Source organism: Vombatus ursinus, unplaced genomic scaffold (assembly GCF_900497805.2).
Source record: "Vombatus ursinus unplaced genomic scaffold, bare-nosed wombat genome assembly UNPS02014858.1, whole genome shotgun sequence".
Taxonomy (NCBI): Eukaryota; Metazoa; Chordata; class Mammalia; order Diprotodontia; family Vombatidae; genus Vombatus; species Vombatus ursinus.
In genome coordinates this window covers 338,311-361,274 of record NW_020954636.1, presented here as the reverse complement: position 1 = coordinate 361,274, position 22,964 = coordinate 338,311, and the positions used below count along the sequence as shown (strand labels likewise).

Sequence of the window (22,964 nt, the reverse complement as noted above, 5' to 3'; positions counted from 1 at the left end):
ACCACAAAACAACCATCTCCCTGCTCTCATAGGATCACAGATTTAGAACTCTAAAGATATCTAGTCCAAAGATGACATTTTTATAGCTGAGGAAACTGAGGCCCAGGGAAGTTAAGTGTTACATAAGTAGTAAGAATCAGAAGTGGAATTTGACCCCAAGTCCTCTGACTCCAGTCTGGGTGTTCTTTTCACTTTATTACACCTGTATATATTAAAGAAGCACTTTAATAGACAGAAGAGAATGAGAAGAAAGGCTTGGGAAGCAGTGTAGCACAGTGGTAAAAATATTGGCTCAGCTGACCTCGTTCTAATTCTCCCTCTGATACTTACTACCTATGAGACCTTAAGCAAATTTCTTGCCCTCCCTGGGCCTCAGTTTCCTCATCTATAAAATGGAAGGATTGGACCAGATGATCCTGCACCCCTTTGGGCTCAACATTCAGGATTCTATGAGTGCTAGCAGAGAAAAAAAAAATACTAGTTCTGGTGTTAGAGGACTTGAGTTTGAATCTTAAATACGCTATTTACCACCTGTGTGATCTTAGACAAGCAATTTTTTTTTCCTCCTCTGGACTTGAGTTTTCCCATCTGTAAAATGAGGTGGAAGGAGGGGGCAGGGTAACTGGTCTCTAACGCGTCCTTCCCGCTCTCAATCTTCGGTTCTTATGATCTGCAGAGTGCCTGCTCCCATTGATTACAGGCTAGGAAGCCTCTTTTCTTCCAGCCATAGAGAAGCCGGAGGGGGTTGCAAGCAGCAGTTACTGAAGAAGAAAATGAGCAAAGAGGTCAACACGGCACGTGCAGAGAGAGGAAAAGAAGGCATGCAGACAAGAAAGGCTGCCTATTGCTAATTTAGGAGAAATGATCGCTCCTGGGGGCCTCTGGATCACTGGGTCCCCATACTACCTGCACTTTCATGTGACATCACCCCTGACCCTACCTGCCGCCTTCACTGCCTGAAGCTTCTGAAACCTCCCTGAATTGTCCAGATCTTCTGGTGGCTCCGAGTCTTAGGGAGGGCTCCCCTAGTTTCACAGAATCTCAGTCCTTTAGGGGCGGGCCTGAGGGCAGGGAGAAAGACCCGAGTGGGGAGGGAGCTTGAACAAGCCCCGGGGACCAGCGGCGGGCGGGCCTCCAGCAGCCTGTCCCTTTAAATCTCAGGTAATTTGGGAGGAGGGTGTGTCCGCCGTGCTTCCCGCTGGCTCTGAGCTTCTGACAAAGCCAAGCCCGAGCCCGAGCCTCAGCTCCTGCCAAGTGTAACAATCCCAAAGCCCTGTCGTGGCTCGGCCCCAGCAGCTGGTGAGAGCTCCTGGGGGGACTGGGGGACGAATTCCTGCGTCGGAGCGGGGGAGGGGTGTTGTGGATCAGGGGGAGGCGGAACCCCGGACCAGAGAAAGGACCTCTTCAGGGCGGGGGCGGGGGCGAGCTCGCCCTAGATCGCTGCGATGTGGCCCCGAGATTGATTCCTGCCCCGATCCGGCCCCGGTCCGGGTCCCAGGCCCAGACCCCCGGTGAGCCAGCCCTGCACCCCATGGGGGTGCCCCTGCCCAAGGAGCTAGGACTGCTCCCCAGCCTGTGGGGCAAGATCTGCCAATATCTCCAGGGACGGGAATCGTGGGACAGACGCCTAGATGAGCTGAACCTGCTGCAGCAGAAGAGGTAGGTGTCGCTCGGACCCCGTGGGTCCCCCGCCACCACCACGCTATCTCTGTTCACCCGGCCTCTCTCCGCCATCCTCTAGATGTCCTTTTGTGAAAGGAAATTCCAAAACTCTGATGTTCTTTGTGTGCAGTCAGCCCTGAACATCAACATTCAATTCAATTCATTTCAAGGAGCATTTATTTTTGAGGGGTCAGGAAGGAGGCTCTAAAGTTTACCTAAAAGTTAGTCTGAGTGCACTTGGAGTTCCAAGCTGGGTAGACACCACCCCGCGGTTTGGATAGGCTTGGACTGCATCCTGGAGGCATCTCCTTCACAGCTGATTTGGAACATTTTGCTCTGGGGGACAGGATCCTCACTTCAGAGAGAGGGAGTGTTGGGATGGATACCACAGCCCCTGCCTCAGGTCATATTAGATGGCCAAGGTTCCCAGGTGTCCATGAGGGCAAGAGTAGCGGGCTGTCCCCCATTCCTGGAACTATCTCCCTCCTCCGCTCCGACTACCGACCTCCAAGGCTTCCTTTAAAGTCCCAACTAAAATCCCACCTTCTACTACAGCCTTCTCTGACCCCTCTTAACTCAAGTGCTTGCTTCTTTTCATTATTTTCTATTTATCCTGTATATACTTTGCTTTGTATATATTTGTTTGCATGTTGTCTCCCTCCTTAGATTATAAACTCCTTAAGGGCAGGGACTATCTTTTCCCTCCTTTTGTATCTCCACCGCTTGGCACAGAGACTGGCACATAGTAGGTGCCAATTAAATGTTTCTTGAATTGAATTGAATAGTGGAAAGGACCCTGAACTATCATCCTGATCAGCTTCTTGAGGGCAGAAATCAAGCTGCTTTGGGCGCATACATATTGCACGTATTAGGTGCTTTAAAAAAAAAAAGATTGTTGAACTGGAAATTAACTTGACTTGTGTTCAGGAGACTTAGGTCCAAGTCCTTTCTATTTACTGGTTGTGTGACCAAGGGTGATTCACTTTATGTCCCTGAGTCTCTGTTTCCTTATTTATAAAATGGAAAAAAAATGTTTTCAGTACCCTAAATCTAGGGATTGTTGAGAACAAATAAAAAAATTAATATGAAATCACTTCCTAGTTGTAAACTATTATTATTGTCAGCTCTCTTTATATTCTTTATACTCCCAGATAGAATTTCTGGCAGTCAGGAGTCTGCCTTTAGTTAGCTTTGATCCTTATGCAGATCCCTGAGGCTTTCCCACCATTGTTTCCACCCCCTACCTTTCCCTGGGGACATCTGGGACTCCCTGCTCTGGAAGGAAAGGAGAGGAGTGGTTCTCTGTGTGTTTGTGTTTGTGTGTGTATCTGTGTGTGTATGTGTGGGGGGGTATTGGACCCTAAAGAAGCGGCCTTTCAAATGACGTACTACCTCCTTCCTACACCCAGATCTCCTTCCCAACCAGGCCATAGGAGTTAGTCAGGTTCCCTACTTGATAGGGACTTCCCCAGGCCCCTAAGAATGCATATAATGTTTCTATTCATAATAGAAATACTTGGTACCCCTCCCCCTACCCCCAGACTCACCATGGCTCTTCAGCCCCAAACTTGTCATGGTCAGGTTGGAGGCTGGGGAATTAAGGCAGAATTACCCTCTCCCTAGCTGATATCCAGAAATGAGGGTTTGGTGGGCTTACCTTCCTTTTTTTTAGCTGTAGTTTTCTCACCTCACTCCACCCAGATCTCTCCCCCTGGGCCTGGGAGGGTGGGTGGGGGAGAACATGTTTTGGTGATGAGATCTTGAGTTGACACAAGGATGTTGTTGTTGTTGGGGAACAGGTGATCACTGGTTCCATGGTCTATTCCATGCACTGGTGTGACCCCCACCTCCAAGAATGGGAGCGGAAAGGCCCATGGGCTTAGAGTGAGGGAGCCTTAGCTTCCTGAGTCTCTCTGTGGGTATGAAAGGAGGGTGTAGGACCAGGGCTGGCGGCTATAGCCTGGTACTCGACTTCACTCTGTAGCTCCATTCTGACTTGGCCAGGAGACTTTAGGGAAGGTACACTCCCTAGATCTTCCTCTGTCTCCCATCTCTCTCTAAAATGGCATTACATTACCTGCTGAGTGACCTTTGTGAGCCTGGCAAGGAGAGTAGTAGCTGGAACTTTTGAGACCACGACTTTGCCCCATCTGGGACAGTCTTTTCTCAACCTGAATACCTATATCAGCCATCCATCTTCTTTTCTATTTCCCCTTTCGTTGACTTTCCACCTCAGCACCCAAAACCTTACTCTTTCTGTTTGAGAAACTATACTGTGTGACATTGATACTGCCTGGAATGGTGGGCTTCCCCTATGAAAATAAAGGAACACTACATAATATTTCAGTATAGATGACCACAATACATTTCTATAGTGTTTTGTGGTTGTTATAAAGTTCCCCCCCCCCAGCATACTCTACTATATCCTCCATATATATTATCTCACTTTATTTCTATAAGGGTGGGGAACCTATGGCCTTGGAGTCACATGTGGTCCTTTAGGTCCTCAAGTGCATCCCTTTGACTGAATCTAAACTTCATAGACCAAATCCCCTTAATAAAAGGATTTGTTCTCTAAAACTTGGACTCAGTCAAAAGGCTGCACTCAAGGACCTAGAAGCCCACATGTGGCCTCGAAGGTTCCCTACCCCTGCTAGGGAAAGCCTATGAAACAGGACCCTAGGATCTAGGACTGGAAACTAGCAGTTAGGGTTTCAAATGCAGATTCCAAAAAGGGGAAAACCTCTAGCAGAGTAGGAAAGGCTTAATTTTATTTCACTTAACTTCTTCTTCTTCCTAATTTCCCAAATAGTCCCTTTCTTGTCATTGTGTCCTATGTTCATCGGATCATAAATTCAGAGCCAGAAGGGACCTGTAAGGTCATTTAATCCAATCACTTCGTTTTACAGATGAAGAAACTGAGATCCAGGGGAACTGTGATTTGTGCAAGGTCTTATAAGGAATTATCAATCACCAAAGGTGGGATAAGACCCCAGGATCTCTGAATCAATGTTCTTTGTGCTGTACACCTCCTGTCTCCCGAATGATCTCGAAAGTAAAGGGCCTTCTAAGACTGACTCTCTGGTCCTATCAGCTACCTTTAGTCTAGTGGAATTCAATTTGAGCTCCACTATTTTTCCTGGTTCTGCCCTCCTCCTGGGTCCTTTATTAAGGACAGATTGAAACAAATAGAAACAAAGACAGAATGGATGTGAGACCTCAACTGAACAGGGAATGGCATCTACACTTAATAGCATGCTTGTATACATTCAAATTTAGCTGGCTGGGTTACCTTGAACAAATCTCTTCACCTCTCTGAGCCTCACTGTCCCATCTGATGATCCATAAGAGCATAGATTTAGGATGACTAGGGACATGAGAGATTATTTGAAGATACCCCATTCCCCTTCCCTACTTGAAAGTACTACCTTCTTTTGGATTAGGTACTTCATTTTCCTAATGGATTAATTTAACTTTGATCCATCACTTTAACTCCTCTCTGTTGGTGGCCTAGTAATGGGGATGGAAGAGGGCCAGGGGTCATCCATGTTTTTGCATGTGTGTGTTTACCAGAGGTGGGGAACCTTGAGGCCACATGTGGCAGGTTCCCCACCCCTGGTTTAAACCCATAGGGGGTACTCTGTGATTCCCAGTTTGTTGTATTCTCACCCAACCCATTGGAAGTTGCATTTGATTTATGTGTACAGTGTCTCAATGCCCTGGAAGAATGAGCTGAGGTTCAGAATGCCATCCCAGATGCTCGTGCCCTGGAAAAGCTGTTTACCTGGGGTTCTCAGTTTTTCCTTCTTAATTTCTGGGGACAGTCTGTAAGAAGCAGAAGTTGATTGTATTCTGCCCTCATCACCTCTCCCTGCCCCTGACTCAAGAAAACAACACCAAAAAAAGCTGTCAGTCAGGTGAGACTAAAAGCTGCATGAGTAGGATGAGCCCGAAGTTGAAGTAGCCCAAAGCTAGGTCCTAATTCAAGGTCTTCTGTCACTAGGGACTTTGGGCAAATCACTGAACCTCTCAGGGCCTCAGTTTTCTTATGTGTAAAATGATAATGTTGGACTGGACTGTCTATAAAGTTCCTTTCCTGCTCTAATTACATGATCTAATGAACTTACCCTGTGATCTTAGACTTATCTATCTAGGCCTCAGTTTCCTTATCTTTAAAATGAGATGAATAACATTTCTCCTACTAACCTCAGAGAACTACCATGAGTATCAAATGAGATAGTGAATAAGAAATTACTTGGTAAACTGCTAATTTTTAAAGTAAATTGTAATTTATTTTTTCCAGTTACATATAAAGATAGTTTTTTTTTTTAATTTTAGGCAATTGGGGTTAAGTGACTTGCCCAGGGTCACACAGCTAGTAAGTGTCAAATGTTTGGTCTGAGGCCTCATTTGAACTCAGGTTCTCCTGACTTCAGGGCCGGTACTCCATCCACTGTGCCATCTAGCTGCCCCCAAGATAGTTTTTAACATTCATTTTTTAAATAAGGTTTTGAGTTCCAAATTTTTCTCCCTCCCTAAGATGACAAGCAATCTGATCTAGGTTATACATAGTGCAATCATGTTAAACATATTTCTACACTAGTCATGTTGGGAAAGAAGAAACAGAACAAAAGGGAAAAACCATGAAAAACAAGAAAAAATGAAAATAATATGCTTCGATCTGCATTCAGACTCCATAGTTCTTTCTCTGGGTGTGGATAGCATTTTCTGTCATGAGTCTTTTGGAATTGTCATGGATTGTTGTATTGCTGGGAAGAGCTAAGTCAATCATAGTTGATCATCACACAATTAAACTGCTAAATTTTATATGAAGTGACTTAATAATGCTGTTTGTATTTTTAATTCCATCACATGTATAATATAATGTGTGATATTTATTAATAATAATCTCAGTCCCTATGTGGAGGCCCCTGCAGTCTTCTTTCTTATGATGTATTGCTTTCTACCTATACCTTGAGCTAAAAGACTATATATACCCTTCCCCCACATACACACACACATACACACACACACACACACACACCCAACAACAGTACAAGTCCTATTTACCTGGACCCACTTGATGGGGGTTTATATTCTGCCCTGTCTCTAAGTAACAGAATAAACACAATACACTGTGGGCACCATGGCACTCAGCATCACACTTTCCTAAGAACTGAGACAGAAAAGGGCAAAGTGGAGCAAAGGGAAGAGGGCACTGATATTAATGTGCCAGGTCACACCTAGCAACATGGGGCTAGGCCACAGGTCCCTGGGTTTGAGGAGAAGACTTGAAGTAATTTAGTAAGATAACTCAATTATATATGGAAGATGAAACCTCCATTTCTTTGTTTAGAACCATTTTTTCAACAGGTATTTGGAGGGTTTGGGGGAGAGCTCAAGCAAGTCACTGCTTTTACTGAAACCTCCATTTCTTGGAAGGAAGAAAGAGTAGAGACAAAGGTGTTTAATTAGGACCAAGAATGGGCTGAACAACACATTCGATATCTTAGCTGTCATAGTGTAGTGGAAAGTGGGCTGCTGTTTAAAGCCAGAATACCTGGTTTTGTGTTCTGGCTTGGGTTACTTGCTTGTTGCATGACCTGGGCAAGTCACTCAATCTGTCTGAGGCTCTGTTTCCTTGTCTGTAAAATGATGCTGATAACATTTGCATCATACATTACTCAGGGTCATTTAAAGGAAGACACTGAAGGCATTATATAAAGGTGATTTATTTATTATCATTATGGAGATAACAGTATGCTTCACCCTTTACTAGTTTCTAAGAAGTTTCCTGAGGGGTGGTAAATAATAGGCTTTATGTATCTCCTGCACTTAGGCATAGTGAATTTGGACTTAGGTGTTTAATAAATATTTGGTGTTTGTTGGCTCGAATTTAACTGGGCTTTGGGGAAGGTGGATGAAGTACAATGAGGAAGACGTGATTTCTAAAAAAGGTGTCGAGTGCTCCAATGTTATGGTTCTACAGGCTCCAGAGAGAGCACGGTGGGGGCTTTGTACACGGGATCTTAGATGTCTATCTATAAAGGCTACCAGAGGTCATCTAGTCAACACCATCATTTTATGGATGAAGAAGCTGAGGAACAGCAGGTTAAATGACTTGCCTAAGGTCACACAGGCAATAAGTATCAGGCTGGAACTGGAAGCCGGGTCTTCTGATTATGAAGCCAACACTCTTTCTACTGTACTAGACTGCATCTTAAGATGAGCTCATCCCAAGGGCCAGTTCTGTTTTTTCTACCTCTACATTTCTTTCATCCATGAGACTTTTGTGGAATGTGATAGGTTTTAGAATCTGAGTAGCCTTATCCTTTCCATAGTCCCTGTGGGGCTGTTTACTGGGCCACTGAAAGGAACTTAGTTGCTATACTAAGTTCCCTTCTTTTTGAGATTTTCAGATTTACCAGTTACAGGCTAAATGGATAGAGCTATTGGTTGGTTTGGAATCTTGCTGGTTCTGCCTCCCAGGGGAGAAATTTCACTTAGCTTCACTGTTAATAAGAACAATAGCAACAACAAGAATAGCAATCATAATAATAACAACAACAAACACAATAATAGCTAGCATTTATAAATGTGTTTAAGAGCTTTAATCACTTTACACATTTTATCTCATGTGATACAACCCCTTCCCCTCAGTCCTTTAAGGCAACCAGAAGATGGGTCTGGCAATACTCAGTCATTCAAAGAAAGTCAGGGCAAAGTGGAAAATAAAATTTAGGAACATCTAATGCCATTTTTGAACTTGTGTTCTTAAAAAAAAAAAAACCAACCACTTCATGCATTTTCTCATTTGATACTATCCCTTCCCTTCTATCCTACAAGGTAACCGAAAGATGAGCCATTAAAGGTTAGACAGATACTCTCTCCTGAGAGTCTACGGTCTCCTGGAACAAGATGCAACCATTTAAGGAGGAGCAGGGATGAAGTGGAGAAAAAAATTTAGGAAGATCTAACACTATTATTATACCTACCCCTGGGTTTTTCTTACCTTTCATTCAATGAACTCATTTCATCCATAACCTTAGAGAGTGAGACCACATCCAAGGGGGTTGTTGGTCCTATGACACTGCCCCACCCCTACCCCCAGCCTCTTCTAGTTCCAGCCTTTTAGAGCTCCCAAATTCCACATTTTCAATCTTACTTCCTTTCACACCTTCTTATCCCAGTCCCCACCGAAACTATGGTCTTACACAAGAACATTGTCAACTTTTAACCAGCTCAAATGTGAGTCAACCATATTACAGGGCTGCCAAAAACAGGGACTGCAATTGTAGGCTCTGTTAATAGACCTATAGTGCCCAGAACAAGGGCACTTCATTGTACTCTGCCCAGGTCAGACTGCATCTGGAATATTATGTTCAGTTTGCAGTGCTGTGCTTTAAAAGGCATATGGGACAAATTATTAAAGGAAAGGTGACCAGGAAAGTGGTGGTACTTGAAAACACATGGAATGATTAACCATTCTACAAGCATTGATTCAGCCTATTAGGTGGTAGGTGTTGGGGATACAAATACAAATGATGAAACACTCCTCTCTTTCAAGCATCATGAAGGCAATTGTAAGTACATTACTCCAGCACAGTTTAAGGAATTGGGGATTAGGGATGTATAACTTGGTGAAAAGGAAGAAGGTGGTTTTTCAATGGGGGGAGACATATGATCATAGTCTTCAGATATTTTAAAAAGCATCTTTCAGAAAAGGGATTAGACTTATTCTGTATAGCTTCAGAGGGACGTGTATGAAAGGGAGGCAAATTGCATGTCAGGATAAGGCAGCTCTAACAAGTTAGATCTGTCTAATGATGGAATGGGCTACTTTGGGAGGTAGTGACTTCACTGTCACCAGATATGTTTGAACAAAGGCTATCCCCCTGTCAAGGATGGGGTAAGAGGTTGGACTAGCTGACATTAATCCCCTTCCAGGACTAAAAGTTAAGTGATTCTCTCACCCCAAGCTCTAGGTCCTCTTAGCTAAGTGTTCTTTCCCAACTCTCCCTCCCTTCCCCACAGGTAATATGGGAAAATGGTTGAGAACTGGGAAGGGCCTCATATGCCCTAGAGCAAAGAAACTGGAGAGGACTTGGGGAGAGATGACTGTAGTGTTTGGAGACTTTGGGTATCAGGACATAGCACATGCTCTTGTGGTGTCTGACTAGTAAGACAGAATAGAATAACATTAGGCTAGGAGATAGGAGACCTGCATTTTTAGTCCAAAATCTGCTACTAACTGGGCAACTAGCCAGTTCACTTTGCCTCATCTCAGATGAGTTTCCTCGACTGTAAAATAAGGGGATGATCTCTAAGATCTTTCTTGGCTCTTTCTGTCTGATGATGCTTTCTTCACGCTGTGCTCCCTTGGGAGGAAGAGAAATAAGGGAGAGAAATGTGGGAAGAGAATTTGGCTGGCCAAACTCAGGGAAGGGTTTGAGTGGCAGCTACATTCAGATGGGAGTGCCACAGAAGATGGTAGTCTGCTGATGTCCATTCCTGGAAAGCAGCAGGAGGGAAATGTGATAAATTTAAGACCTGGTTTTAGACACGATACCATGGCTAGATGAGGAAAATGTAAATCTAATAGCTGTTTCTTCTCTTCCCTCTCTTTTTTGTTCTCTCTCCTTGCCTTTGAGAGTATCTGGTGTAATTAAGTTAACGTTGTTACTTCAGTATTTTAAAAGTTATTACCCACTGTTTTCTCAGAACCTATCTCTCTTGTAGCATATTATCTTCATTGAGTTGCCATGTAAAAAAATATTCACCTGGTTGCCAATTTCTAGATGATGAGCCTCCTTTTCTGCTCTTAGGGTGCTTGGTTCTCAAATGGCAGACAGATTTGGAGGCATTTATATAGACTACACCTGAAACATCTCCATCTTTGTAAGCCCATTGTTCTGTTAACATCAATTTCAAGAACTCAGAGTCCATTTCCCCATACCACAGTGAAACTGATTTAGGACGAGGGTCACCGATCTGGAGCTGGAAGGAACCTAAAAGACCACTAGTCCAAACTTCTCCTTTTACAGCTGGGGAAACTGAGGCCCAGGGAGGTTGACTAGCCCAAGATCATGCAAGTAGTCAACATAAAAGGTGTGATTTGAACCCAGGCCCTCTGACTTCATAGCCAGTATATTTATATTGCAGTAGGTATATACCACTTTATATGCCACTAAACCAGGAGGACCCATGTCTTTACCCATGTGAATAATTGTATGTGAATAAGCTATCAGTATATTTCTGACCTATAGAAAATATTTTTGTCCTATAGAATATTTTCAATTCAAACAATATATTTTTGACTCCTATAAAGAAGACCAAATTGCTCAGGAGAGAGAAAAATAGGTAAAGAGGAACACTAGAAGGAAAATAATCATGAGGAAAGAGAAAGTTTTAGTTTATAAGAAAAATAGGATTCAAGGACATAAATTCTAGTATTACGTAGGAGAGGGAAGTTTAGCCTGAACCAAGAGTCACAGATTAGAACTGGGCAGAGTCCACAGCCTTTTCTGAAAATAGAAAAGTGAGTCTTGCACACAAAATAGGTATAACCTAAGGACGAGGAGGAGAGGGCTAGACAGAGGCATCTAGATTTTGGGAGCATGGTAGGAAGTACTCACTAATGGTTGCAGAGCTGAATGTGAATCTACTTTGTACATCTGTAATTCATGACCTGAATATAGTTATTGAATGAATAATTAATGAATAAAAGCATTTATTAAGAGCTTAGTATAGGGTCAGCGAGGTGGCGCAGTGGATAAGGTTCCAGCCCTGGAGTCAGGAGGATCTGAGTTCAAATCTGGCCTCAGACACTTGATACTCACTAGCTGTGAGACTCTGGGCTTAACCCCGATTGCCTCACCAAAAATTTAAAAAAAAAAAAGAGCTTAGTATATGGAAAGCGCGGTGGTAATCACTAGGACTACAAATAGTAGATTAACAGTCTCTGCTGTCATGGAACTGCTAGTCTTATGGGGGAGACAATATATACGAAAGTTTTCAGCTGTAAGTCAGATGGAATAGTCCCATGGCTCTCAGGGTCCAGCAGCAAAGCAAAGCAAATGTTAATGTCTTCTCTTTAGTGCCATTTCCAACGATAAAATCCCATCAGTTTCTGATGCTGAACTGTGTGACAGGCCCAAAGACCTTTGTGACAAGAGCGTTCTTTTCTGAGTGTTCAGTAGGGGTTCCTGTAGCCCCTGTAGCAGTAATTGCCAGGCTGTATCACCACAGGGGTTGCCCATGTCAAGAATTCTCTTGTGGAGAATTCACTCATTCTTCCAGAATGATATCTGAGGGAACTGGGCTGAAAGCACTGCTATTCCCATGACTCCTGGGCTCAGGCCGTACTTATTAGGACCCGAGGAGAGATGGTGACCAAGTTGGTTGTAGTCATGGTGGTCCAACCTGCCTATCAATGTTATCCTTGCCCAGTTACCTCCTCAGTGAAGGTCATTGCCACAGCCAGGCTGGCCGGCCTGCCTTGTGTATGTAGTAGCAACTGGTCAGGGGATGGTGGGAAAGGCTGGCCTCTTTTTGCACAAGAATGGCCTCCCTAGATGAAGGCCACAAGGGCAGGGCTAGACACAGGAATGGTGGTCTGGGTGGTGCTGCCACTTACATGGCGTCCATGCCCATATGCTTGTTGGTGGCAGTTGGTCAAGCTCTGTTGCTGGTGAGGGGGGAAGGTTTCTCCCCTCATGACTAACCCCCTCAATGATGGCCGCAGGGCTGGTTTGGAAGCATCTTCAGCGGCTCCAGAAGGCATCACCTTTTTCAAGGCTTTTGGGTTCAGGGTCCTGGGCTATTTCCTTCAGAGTCAGAGGGGCTGTGGTGACTAAGGTGGTGGTGGTGACCTGACCTGCCTAGCCAACTCTGCCCTCCCCACCATCGTGTCCTGTGTTCTGCCTTTTAGGGTGTCCTGCTGCTTCAGCCAGGTTAGCCATATTATTGCCCATATACATCTTCATTCCTGCAGTGAAGTAATATTTATTGCATTGAAAATAGCTTTTCTAATTGTGTTTTGCTGGGGACTTAGCAGCAGGAAGGGAAAGGTGGGGGAAGGCCGTGTTCCTCAGGCTGTCAACTCATAGAGGCTACTCTGCTTGCCATTCCCCTCTTTCTTCTCTGATCAGAGGAAAGAAAGAAAGAGCAGGTGATGATACTGAGATTTGAAGAATGCTGCTCAGAGACTTTGAGATTCATAAGGGAATAAGCATTTTTTAAAAACCTAATATGTGCTAGTGCTTTACATTTGATCCTCATAACAACCCTCTGAGTGAAGTAGGTACTATTATTATACCATTTTATAGATGAGGAAACGGAGGCAAACAGAGGTGAGGTGACTTGCCCAGAGTCACACAGCTAGTAAGTGTCTGAGTCTGGATTAGTTCTTCCTAATGCCAGTCCCGTTGCTCTATCCACTATGCCACCCAGTTACCTCTAAAATAATTTAAATATGGAAGGGAATAAGTATTTATATAGTACCTACTATATGCCAGATACTACTAAGCTCTTTTTATTTAAAAAAAAAAGATTCTTACAACAAACCTGTGAGGTAGGTGCTATTATTATCACCATTTTACATTTGAGGAAACTGAGGCAAACAGATGTGAAATGACTTGCCCAGGGCTACTCCAGGCCCAGTGCTCTATTCGCTGTGTCACCTATGTAGCCTGTGAGCTACCTAGCTATGAGCTCATCTGCTCCAGGTCTGGGGAGCAGCAAGGACAATTGGGAAAGGCCCAGAGAAGGCGAGGTTAGCACCTTTTTGTGCTGGTGGGCAAGGCTGGGATCGAGTGCTTTCTGAAGAGCAGGGAGGTGGCTGAGGTGATGCTGCATGGATTTCTAAAGGGTGAAACCAGACTGAGTTCATGACTTTCTCTTGACCGCTTTCTATAGCCCTGAAGCAGAAGCAGAAATTGTGTGGTGGAAGTTACCTAGAGATAAAGATTTACAAGGCAGTCTAAGGTGATAATTATTGAAAGATTAAAATAGCAGACCATGAGGTCAAGGCTGGATATGGAGATAAGTGATACCAGAGGAGGGAAGATGGGGAAAGAACACTGGGTGTGGGAAACAGGGGAGCTGGGCTCCATCCCCAGCTCTGCCATTTTGTATCTGTTGTGATGTGAGGCAAAATGATCTTCCCAGGCCTCAGTTTTCACATCTGTAAAATGAGAGAGTTGCATTATATCAGTTGTGTCAGACTTGAATAAATACAGGGTCACTAAACTGGGTCCCCAGGGTACATGAGGATCTCTGCGGATGCAGCTTGACTTATAAACTACATACGCATTTTTATTTATTTTGTTAAATATTTCCCAGTGACATTTTCATCTGACTCTGGCAGCCCTGGGAGTGTTGTGAGTGGCATGTTTGACACATCTGGATTAGTTGACCTCTGACACCTCTTCCAGCCCTAAATTGATGACCATATAATCCTCTTCTCTCCCCTCCCCCTTCCTTCTTACTTCTCTTTCCTTCTACTTCTACTACATCCTACCCTGGCCTCCAGTAAGAGCACTTGAAGGAGCAGTGGTTGAAGAGGAAGACAAACCAGAAGGCTCAGTGCAGTGGAGCTAGGAAACCATGTCCTTAGGAGTTTTACCCTACTAGACCGTATGGCTAAACCAGAGCCTACGGATGCGCATAAGACACTATCTGCCTCTTGTGGTTGTCGTTGTTTGGTTGTTGTAGTCACGTCTGACTCTTTGTGACTCCATTTGGGGTTTTCTTGGCAAAGATACTGGAATGGTTTGCCATTTTCTTCTTCAGCTCATTTTACAGATGAGGAAATTGAGGCAAACAGGGTTAAGTGACTTGCCCAGGGTCACATAGCTAGGAAGTGTCTGAGGCCAGATTTGAACTCAGGATGATAAGTCTTCCTGACTTCAGGCCTGGCACTCTATCCACTGTGCCACCTAGCTGCCCTTCTTTGTATACCCCAAATCATCATTGTCATCATAATAGCTAGGTTTAAGGTTTGCAAAGTACTTTACAAATATCTCATTTTATCCTCACAACAACCCTAGGAAGTAGATGCTATTATTCTCCCTATTTCACAGCTAGGGAAATTGAGGTTAAGTGACTTGCCTAGGGTTATACAGTTGGTAAATGACTGAGGTCAAATTTGAACTCAGGTCTTCCAGGCCGCAGGTCCAGTACTCTATCTATCATACCACCTAGTTGCCTCTGTATGGTAAAGAATTAGAGGAAAAAATGTTAGTCTTGAGATATGGCCTATGGCTGTCTAATGAAGCAGAGGGGAGACCTGATTTATAAGTAAACATCGATTTGGAGCAATCCCTTTCCCATTTTAGTTTTAGGCTGTCAAAGACATAGGGTCTCATGTCTATCTTTCTCCCAGATAAGTGGATAAGAAGAGTTGAATGTATTGACTCATTGGATAACTGGCCGGTGAAATGGGATAAGGATTCTTTGAAGCTTGCCCTCTCGTCTTACTGAATGATCTTGGGCATCCCTGGACAGCTGGAATGCATATATGTGTAGGAGAGTAGGGCTAGGCATTCATATCTCCCCACAGACTTCCTCCTCCCCTTTCCCTGTACCTGGAATCTTGTTTCTATCTTCCTAAATGTCCCCTCCTATAGGATCTGGGAGTCTCCGCTGCTCTTAGCTGCCAAGGAGAATGATATCCGAGCACTGACTAAGCTTCTCAAGTATGAAGTCTGTGATGTACACCAGAGAGGTGAGGAACCTTCTGACCCTGACCTAGGACAACCCTTCCTCCCTGACTTCCTTGGACCTGCTGATTCAGAAACCCCAACCCCATGTGCCACTATAAAGGCCTATATGCTGAACTCCTATGTGCTACTATAAAGGCCCCGAGAGGTGACACTGCCTTATGACACTGCTTCCCTTCTCCAACCTCAGGGGCCCTTGGGGAGACAGCACTACATGTTGCTGCCCTCTATGACAGTTTTGAGGCAGCCAAGTTGCTGATAGAAGTTGCACCTGACCTGGTGACTGAACATATGACTTCTGAGCTGTATGAAGGTGAGAGGGCATGACGTAAATGGATGCAGGAAGAAGGAGAAAACATGCCTTCCTGGGCATGGGATGGCCCAAGGGTCCAGAGCTATGGATATCAGGCTTCTTGCTGACCATTAGCATGCCTCCCCTTTCCCTTGGAACCTGATAATCTCCCCTCAAAGTACCTGAACTTTGTTCTTCCTTCCACTGTCCTTACCCAGTGGGGAAGGTGCTATCTCTTCTAGTTGTGTTCCTCTGAAGAGCCAAGGGGTGGGGAAGAGGGCTAGGAAGAGAGAAAGAAAAGGGGCTAGGGAGGGGAACTAGGTTAGGCCACTTAGAGACCTTAGAGTCGATTAGAGGGAGGGGTGGTGTTAGTTACTTTTCTTTCCCTAATACATTAAGATGTGAGGGGGTTCCCTGGTTTTCCTTTGTTTCCCCCGCTTCCCTAAGTCTTCCTTGCTGAGATTCAGTGGCGTGGGTCAGAAGGTTCAGGAGGAGGGGGATGTTTCAGGAAGAGATGTTTTCTTTCTGGGTCCCTTGGGACACTGTTGCTTATCTGGGAGGATAACGTGGAAGTCGTTTCCCACACCTGAGGTGGTCTCCTTGGGGGGATCCAGGCCAGACAGCACTCCACATCGCGATAGTGAACCAGAATGTGAACTTGGTGCGAACTCTGCTCACCCACGGTGCCATCGTCTCTGCCCGAGCCACTGGGATGGCCTTTCGCCAGAGCCCCCACAACCTCATCTACTTTGGTGAGGACCAGAACCAGGGTGGTGAAGGAGGCCAACAGGGATGGGGGTGGGCTGGGAGGGTAATGGAAGGGATGCAAATAAGGATGAAAGAGAAGGGTACAGAGAAGATTGGGAAGAAAAAAAGTTAGGAGGGAGGTCAATTTCATTTGCTTGGGGGAGGTCAGGCCTTGGGTCAGCCTCTGCAGACTCCGGAGCCCCTTCTTTTCTCTGTACTTTCTCTGCCCTCATACTGATCTTTCCCTTGTTCCTTTATGTGATTTCATTTCCCTTACTGCCTTCCACTAATTCTGCCCTCCCACTGCCAGCCAATCACTGCCCTAATTTCTGCACAATTTGTACAAAGAACCCTAAACCTCACGTGTACAAAGGAAGGAGACAGTTGCTTCTTCTGAGAGCTCCTCATTTGACGGGAGAGAGAGGGTCCCAACTTTTCAAGTCTTAATAAGGGAAACAAAGCAGTTAGATGACTCTGGCTACTCCTGTCCCTCATCTTTATTGTGATGACCCCTTCTTTCCTCCAGGAGAGCACCCTTTGTCCTTTGCTGCCTGTGTGAGCAATGAAGAGATTGTTCAGCTGCTTATAGAGTTTGGAGCTGACGTCCGGGCCCAGGACTCCTTGGGTAAGAGCTGGCATAAGATAAAGGTGGAGGGATTTAGAAAGCTGTGTTAGAGCCGAGACACAACAGAAACACAACTGGGACAAAGAGGAGTGGATTAACAAGTGGTCAGTGGCCTTCAAGCCACCCCCATATCATATGCTCTCTCCAGGAAATACAGTGCTCCACATCCTAGTATTCCAGCCCAACAAAACATTTGCCTGCCAGATGTATAATGCGTTGCTAGCTTATGATGAGCGGAGTAGTCACATGAAGTCGTTAGACCTCATCCCTAACCACCAAGGCCTCACTCCTTTCAAGCTGGCTGGTGTCGAGGGGAACATGGTGGTAAGAGATGCTTGTCCTCAAAATCAGGGCCCCAAATCTTTGCCCACATGGGTAAGAACAATTCCTTGCCACTTACTGAGAGAAAAGTAGTTACAGAATACAGATTTCAGCTGTCAGCCTAAATTTAAATTTCTTCCTCAGGTCATCCCTTTTCTGTTTCCTGTTTTCCACCCTGTTCCTTTTCTGTCCATCTTGAAGTCTGGGAAGTTATGGCTAATCAGGGGACGTCAAGGATGGACAAGCTGTTCTTCAGGAGTCCTTTGACTCTGATGTCTCTTATCTCCTGCCCTTTAGATGTTCCAGCACCTGCTGCAGAAGAGGAAGCATGTCCAGTGGACATATGGACCATTGACTTCCACTCTGTATGACCTCACAGAGATTGACTCCTACGGAGATGAGCAATCATTGCTTGAACTCATTGTCACAACCAAGAAGAGAGAGGTATAGAGATAGTCCAAAGGGGCGGAGGGGAAAGGAGAGATGGGATGAGAGTATGTGTATCAGTGCACATACCCTAGACTCCATTTTCCTACCTTCTAGGCCCGTCAGATCCTAGACCTGACCCCTGTGAAGGAGCTGGTGAGCCTCAAGTGGAGAAGGTTTGGGAGACCATACTTTTGTGTGCTGGGTGCCATCTATGTTCTCTACATGATCTGCTTCACTATGTGCTGTGCCTACCGTCCCCTCAAGCCTCGGAGCAGCAATCATACCAGCCTGCGGGATATTACTCTTCTCCAGCAGAAACTACTGCAGGTGATTGCCTCTGAGAGCAGACAATCATAGGATGATGCTTCACCTGCCCTTCCTTTCCCCAGATAAGGCATTCACGAATTATATGTGTTTATATTTTCAACGGACAATCTTGTATAACAAATGTATATACAAATTCTAAGGTACATATATACATACTCCTTGGAGTACCGTTAAATAAGATAAAAGCAATTGAACCAAATCTAGCCTAGGAAAGTAGATCCCATAGGGCAGACACTAAGAAACTCCTCAAGGTCTGGGACACGTACTCACATGGACTCATTCTGCTTGGATCCTGAGGACAGAATTAGGAATAATGGGACACAGTTGGAGAGAGGTTTATTGGGGAGCTTCCCAGCAATTAGGGCTATCCCAAAGTAGAATGGGTAGATAGGTCCCCACTCCTGAAGGTCTTCAGTTAGACTGGATAGCCATTTGTTGGGGATTGTTATAGAGAGGATTCTTATGCAGATATAAATTGGACTATATGTTACATAGACTACAAAGACCCTTCTAATTATGATATTCTATATGTGTATACACATGTACAATACACACATACATACATACACACCACATGTTCCACACCTTGAACTTCTATTTTTCCTAGCAGGAGTCTTATGTGACCCAGGAGGACAATATCCGAATGGTGGGGGAGCTGGTTTCTGTCATTGGGGCTATGGCCATCCTACTTCTTGAGGTGAGATGTGGGTAAGAGATGGCTCAGGCCCAGAGATTGGATGAGGAGGGTATTTGAAGCTGGTCTCCTATTAAGAGTCCTAAATCATTTGTAATCCTTTATTCCTGTTTTCTATTTCTTTTCTTAATTGATTCATGCACTCAGATCCCAGACATCTTCAGGGTAGGGGTTACTCGGTACTTTGGACAAACTATTCTTGGAGGACCATTTCATTCCATCATGTAAGTCACCTCTTACCCATGTCTTAGACCCATTGAAGTATCTCTAGCACCCTAATGTCAACACCCCTTTCTTCACCTATCCCTCCCTCCCAAAAATGGGCTTTAGGTTTCAGCTAAACCCCAATTTCAGGAGCCCCATTTCCAGAGAATCTATGTGTCTGTACTGATGCAATATATGTGCCTGAATTTGAGTGCATGCAGGTGTATGTGATTATGTGTGTATGAATATATGTGAACAGTGGAAGTCATACACAACTTACAGCTGAGTCCTGAGACAGCCTACCAGCCATCCCTTTACATGTGCCCTATGTTTTGCTCCCTCCTCTTACCCAAGCATCACCTATGCCTGCATGGTGCTAGTGACCATGGTGATGCGGCTCACCAGCACATCTGGGGAGGTGGTGCCTATGTCCTTTGCCCTGGTGCTTGGCTGGTGCAATGTTATGTACTTCGCCCGAGGATTCCAGATGCTGGGCCCCTTCACCATCATGATCCAGAAGGTCAGTGTTCCCCCCTCCAACTTCTGGTATGGACAGCATCTCCCTGCTCCCCAATCACATTTGGCCATCTCAGAGAAGGGGACTGAGCAGTTTGGGAGGTGGGTATTTAGCATATATGATATAAACTAGAGGTTCATGCAGATGATAGATAAATTGGAGACTGACTCATTGTGTTATTGGAGGGAAGGGGTAGCTACTCAGGGATAATTAGGGGAGAAGAAATTGCCTCATCCTGCTCTTCCCTTCTCTGCCCCCTGCAGATGATTTTCGGCGATCTGTTGCGTTTCTGCTGGCTGATGGCTGTGGTCATCCTGGGATTTGCTTCCGGTAATATCTCTGCCTAGGACAGGGGCTAGGAAAAGGAGAGAGAGAGAGACTCTAGGGGTCAAAGATGATGGACAATAGTACAATCAGGGTAATTTTGAGTAAGAAGGGAGTAATGGGAAAGATGTATGAAACAGGAATTAGTAGAATTCAAGGAGATTGACTCAGTGAGGAGAGCAGGGTTTTTGATCCCAAGATCATGAGAGTTAGGAAGGTAGTATAACACAAGATGAGATCAATTAGGTACCAGGAAGTTAGAAAGATTGGAGTAAGAATGAGGTTCACAGGGAGATGAGGAAGGATAGGGATATTGGGGAGGGTCTTCAAGATGAGCCATCTTATGGAGAGTGAATATTATCAGAGATAAAGAGCTAAAGGTCTAAAGTTTGGAAATGTGACTGGCAAGGGTCACCTAAAGATTGGCTGATGGTTGCTTGAATATAGTTGTCTCCTCCTCCTGGGCGGAGCAGCGTTCTATATCATCTTCCAGACAGAAGACCCAGATGAACTGGGCCATTTCTTTGACTACCCTATGGCATTGTTCAGCACCTTCGAGCTGTTCCTCACAATCATCGATGGTCCTGCCAACTATGATGTAGACCTGCCCTTCATGTACAGCATCACATATGCTGCCTTTGCTATTATTGCCACGCTACTCATGCTCAACCTGCTCATTGCTATGATGGGTGACACCCACTGGCGAGTGGCCCATGAGAGAGATGAGCTCTGGAGGGCTCAGGTGAGCTCCTTGGTACAAGATGTATGTCTGTCCCCTCCTATCTGGACTCTTTTTGCCTGGGATACCTCTTGATCAGTTCCTAGCTACTCCTTTCTTCCTCTAAACCTGCAAAGTGTCCCAACTTAATTCTAACTGCCAGGGCATTGGGTATAGGATCAGACTGTAGTCACTCTTTATCCCTTAGGAAAGGGACAAAGAAAGCAGATCACTCTCAGTAATAATTGACATGACTTCCTAGAGGAAAGCCTCATCTATCTCCTTCCTACCAATCCTATTTTAGAGGGTTTTCCTATAACAGAAGATTGCGGACGTAAGACTGGAAGGGACCTTGGAAGTCATCTGGTCATAGGCTCATAGATTTAGAGCTGACTTAAGGCCTTAATAAGGCCTATCTAGTCTGATCCCTTCAGTTGAGAGATGTGAAAACAGAGGTCTGGAGACCTTGCCCAAGGCCATACAGCTAGTAAATAGTGGAGCTAGACTTTGAACCTCAGGTCTCGTGAATCCCAAGATCAGCATTCTCTCTTCTGCACCTTTTTGTGAGAGAAGAGGATTCCTAATCAAAAGACCTGGGTTGGAGTTCTGTCTCTGTGACCTTAGGAAAGCCCTTTACTGTCCTCCTTGATAGAATAGGGGTTAAAAAACAAACACCTGCCTTAACTAACTGAAAGAGTTGTTGTGGGGATGTATTAGATAATGTATGTAAAGTGTCCTTGCAGTTAGCATTGTGTTGTCCAGGTATTAGAAATAATAGCTGGGTGATATTATAAGAATTCCTACCTGGATCTTGGATTGGGATAGAATGGAATTAGGTGATGGTGAGTACTTATGGACATGAATGATGCCCACTTTCTCCTTACAGCACTTAAAAAGATTGCTTATTTCCACCTATTGTCCTTTCTCTATTTATTCCTTGTCTTCCATCCTTTTCTCTAGATTGGCATTCCTCTTCACACTTTTAACAGTAATTCTCTCCTCCCCCACCCCCACCCCAGGTTGTTGCCACCACAGTGATGTTGGAGCGCAAGCTGCCCAGATGCCTCTGGCCTCGATCTGGAATCTGCGGCCGAGAGTATGGGCTGGGGGACCGCTGGTTTCTTCGGTGAGTTGAAGTGTGTGAGCATGCGCCTGTAGGAGTGGCAATACTTTTATGCATCTCTTCTCTCTACCCAGCTCCTTGGGTCTATAGAGGGTTAAGGTCTTAGATAACAGAATTTCCGTAAAAAGCATCTATTTAGTAAGTCATTCCCCCAACCTCTTCAAAAAAGGTTGTGGATACTGCTAAGAGCAGGTTTTTTGTCTAGAAATAGAACTTTCCTTTTCCCTCCTTCTTTTGAGGGCCTACAAATCCTAGAGTCCACTCCTTTTCATAGCCAATAAATTACGAGCTTAACTCTGACACACTCTTAAGGGAAGGCCACTGGCCAGTAAGTGTATGATTCAAACCATGCATGTGTCTTCTACCCTCTCCACAGAGTGGAGGACCGACAAGACCCAAGTCGACAGCGAATACATCGATATGCCTATGCCTTCAATCCTTCGGGGACTGATGATTTAGACAAAGACTCACTAAGTAAACTGGACTTGACTCCACCTTGTCGTCATCACAGACTAGCAATACCTACTCCCTCCATTTCCCGAAGTACCACTCGGAGCAGTGCCAACTGGGAGAGGCTTCGACGGGGGACCCTGGGGGCAAACCTAAGGGGGGAGATCAATAGGGGCCTGGAAGAGGAGGAGGGGAGGGTATATCAAGTCTGAAGCTCTTCCACAGGAGCCCAAAGAGTCTACCTTCTTCGCTCAGTGGGAATGAAAGGAGGCCATGTTCTTCGTCCCTTTGAGAGAGATCGAATTGAGCCAGAGAAAATGCTCTTTAGAAAGAGCCAGATTCCAACTTATCCAGGCCCCACTGGGCATCTGGTTAATTAAACAGTATGTGTCCATTCCTTCCCTTCATTACCCCCAACCCCCCAAATGTCCTGTCACTGTGGCAAACTTTCCCTCTCCTCCAGGTCGAGCAGCTGAATACACTGCCAGAACAAAGCACTTTAAGGATGTTCTACTGAGCATCCTCTCCCCACCCTTCTCAGGTACCCCTCATCCCTTATCAGGGATGGGCTTTCCCTTGCTGAGCTGGGTAATTGTAGGAGATGAGAATAGGGGCTCATGAGAAGTGGAGGTTGTGCAGTTGAGTGAATAAGGAAAATGAAAAAGACTTGGGTGTTATGGCTGGTACACAGACACCTGCCCTGCTAAGGCATCACTCCTTCCAATAAAGTTGGCACCCTAATCTCTAAAAAGCCTTCCATGTTGACCTTTCTCCAAAAACGTTTCCAGTCCCTTTAATCTTCCTCCTACG

The 22,964-nt window shown here is 45.0% G+C and overlaps 1 protein-coding gene across 1 annotated transcript; it reads left to right on the top strand.

The window, feature by feature from the left end:
- Nucleotides 1–1,482: 1,482 nt before the first annotated feature.
- TRPV6 (transient receptor potential cation channel subfamily V member 6) lies at nt 1,483–22,914 on the top strand. The gene is made up of 15 exons (XM_027841266.1): nt 1,483–1,659; nt 15,291–15,388; nt 15,574–15,696; nt 16,290–16,427; nt 16,949–17,047; nt 17,196–17,371; nt 17,666–17,812; nt 17,912–18,124; nt 18,735–18,821; nt 18,966–19,042; nt 19,377–19,542; nt 19,803–19,869; nt 20,337–20,605; nt 21,601–21,707; nt 22,081–22,914. Exons 1-15 carry the CDS (start codon nt 1,532–1,534, stop codon nt 22,364–22,366), a joined length of 2,181 nt encoding a protein of 726 aa, XP_027697067.1. The 5' UTR covers nt 1,483–1,531; the 3' UTR covers nt 22,367–22,914.
- Nucleotides 22,915–22,964: the final 50 nt, after the last annotated feature.

Coding starts and splice junctions, on each gene's coding strand:
- TRPV6 (XM_027841266.1), top strand. CDS start 1,532: ATGGGGGTGCCCCTGCCCAAGGAGCTAGGACTGCTCCCCAGCCTGTGG. Junction 15,389..15,573: donor CTGTGATGTACACCAGAGAG/GTGAGGAACCTT, acceptor CTCCAACCTCAG/GGGCCCTTGGGGAGACAGCA. Junction 17,372..17,665: donor GTGTCGAGGGGAACATGGTG/GTAAGAGATGCT, acceptor CCTGCCCTTTAG/ATGTTCCAGCACCTGCTGCA.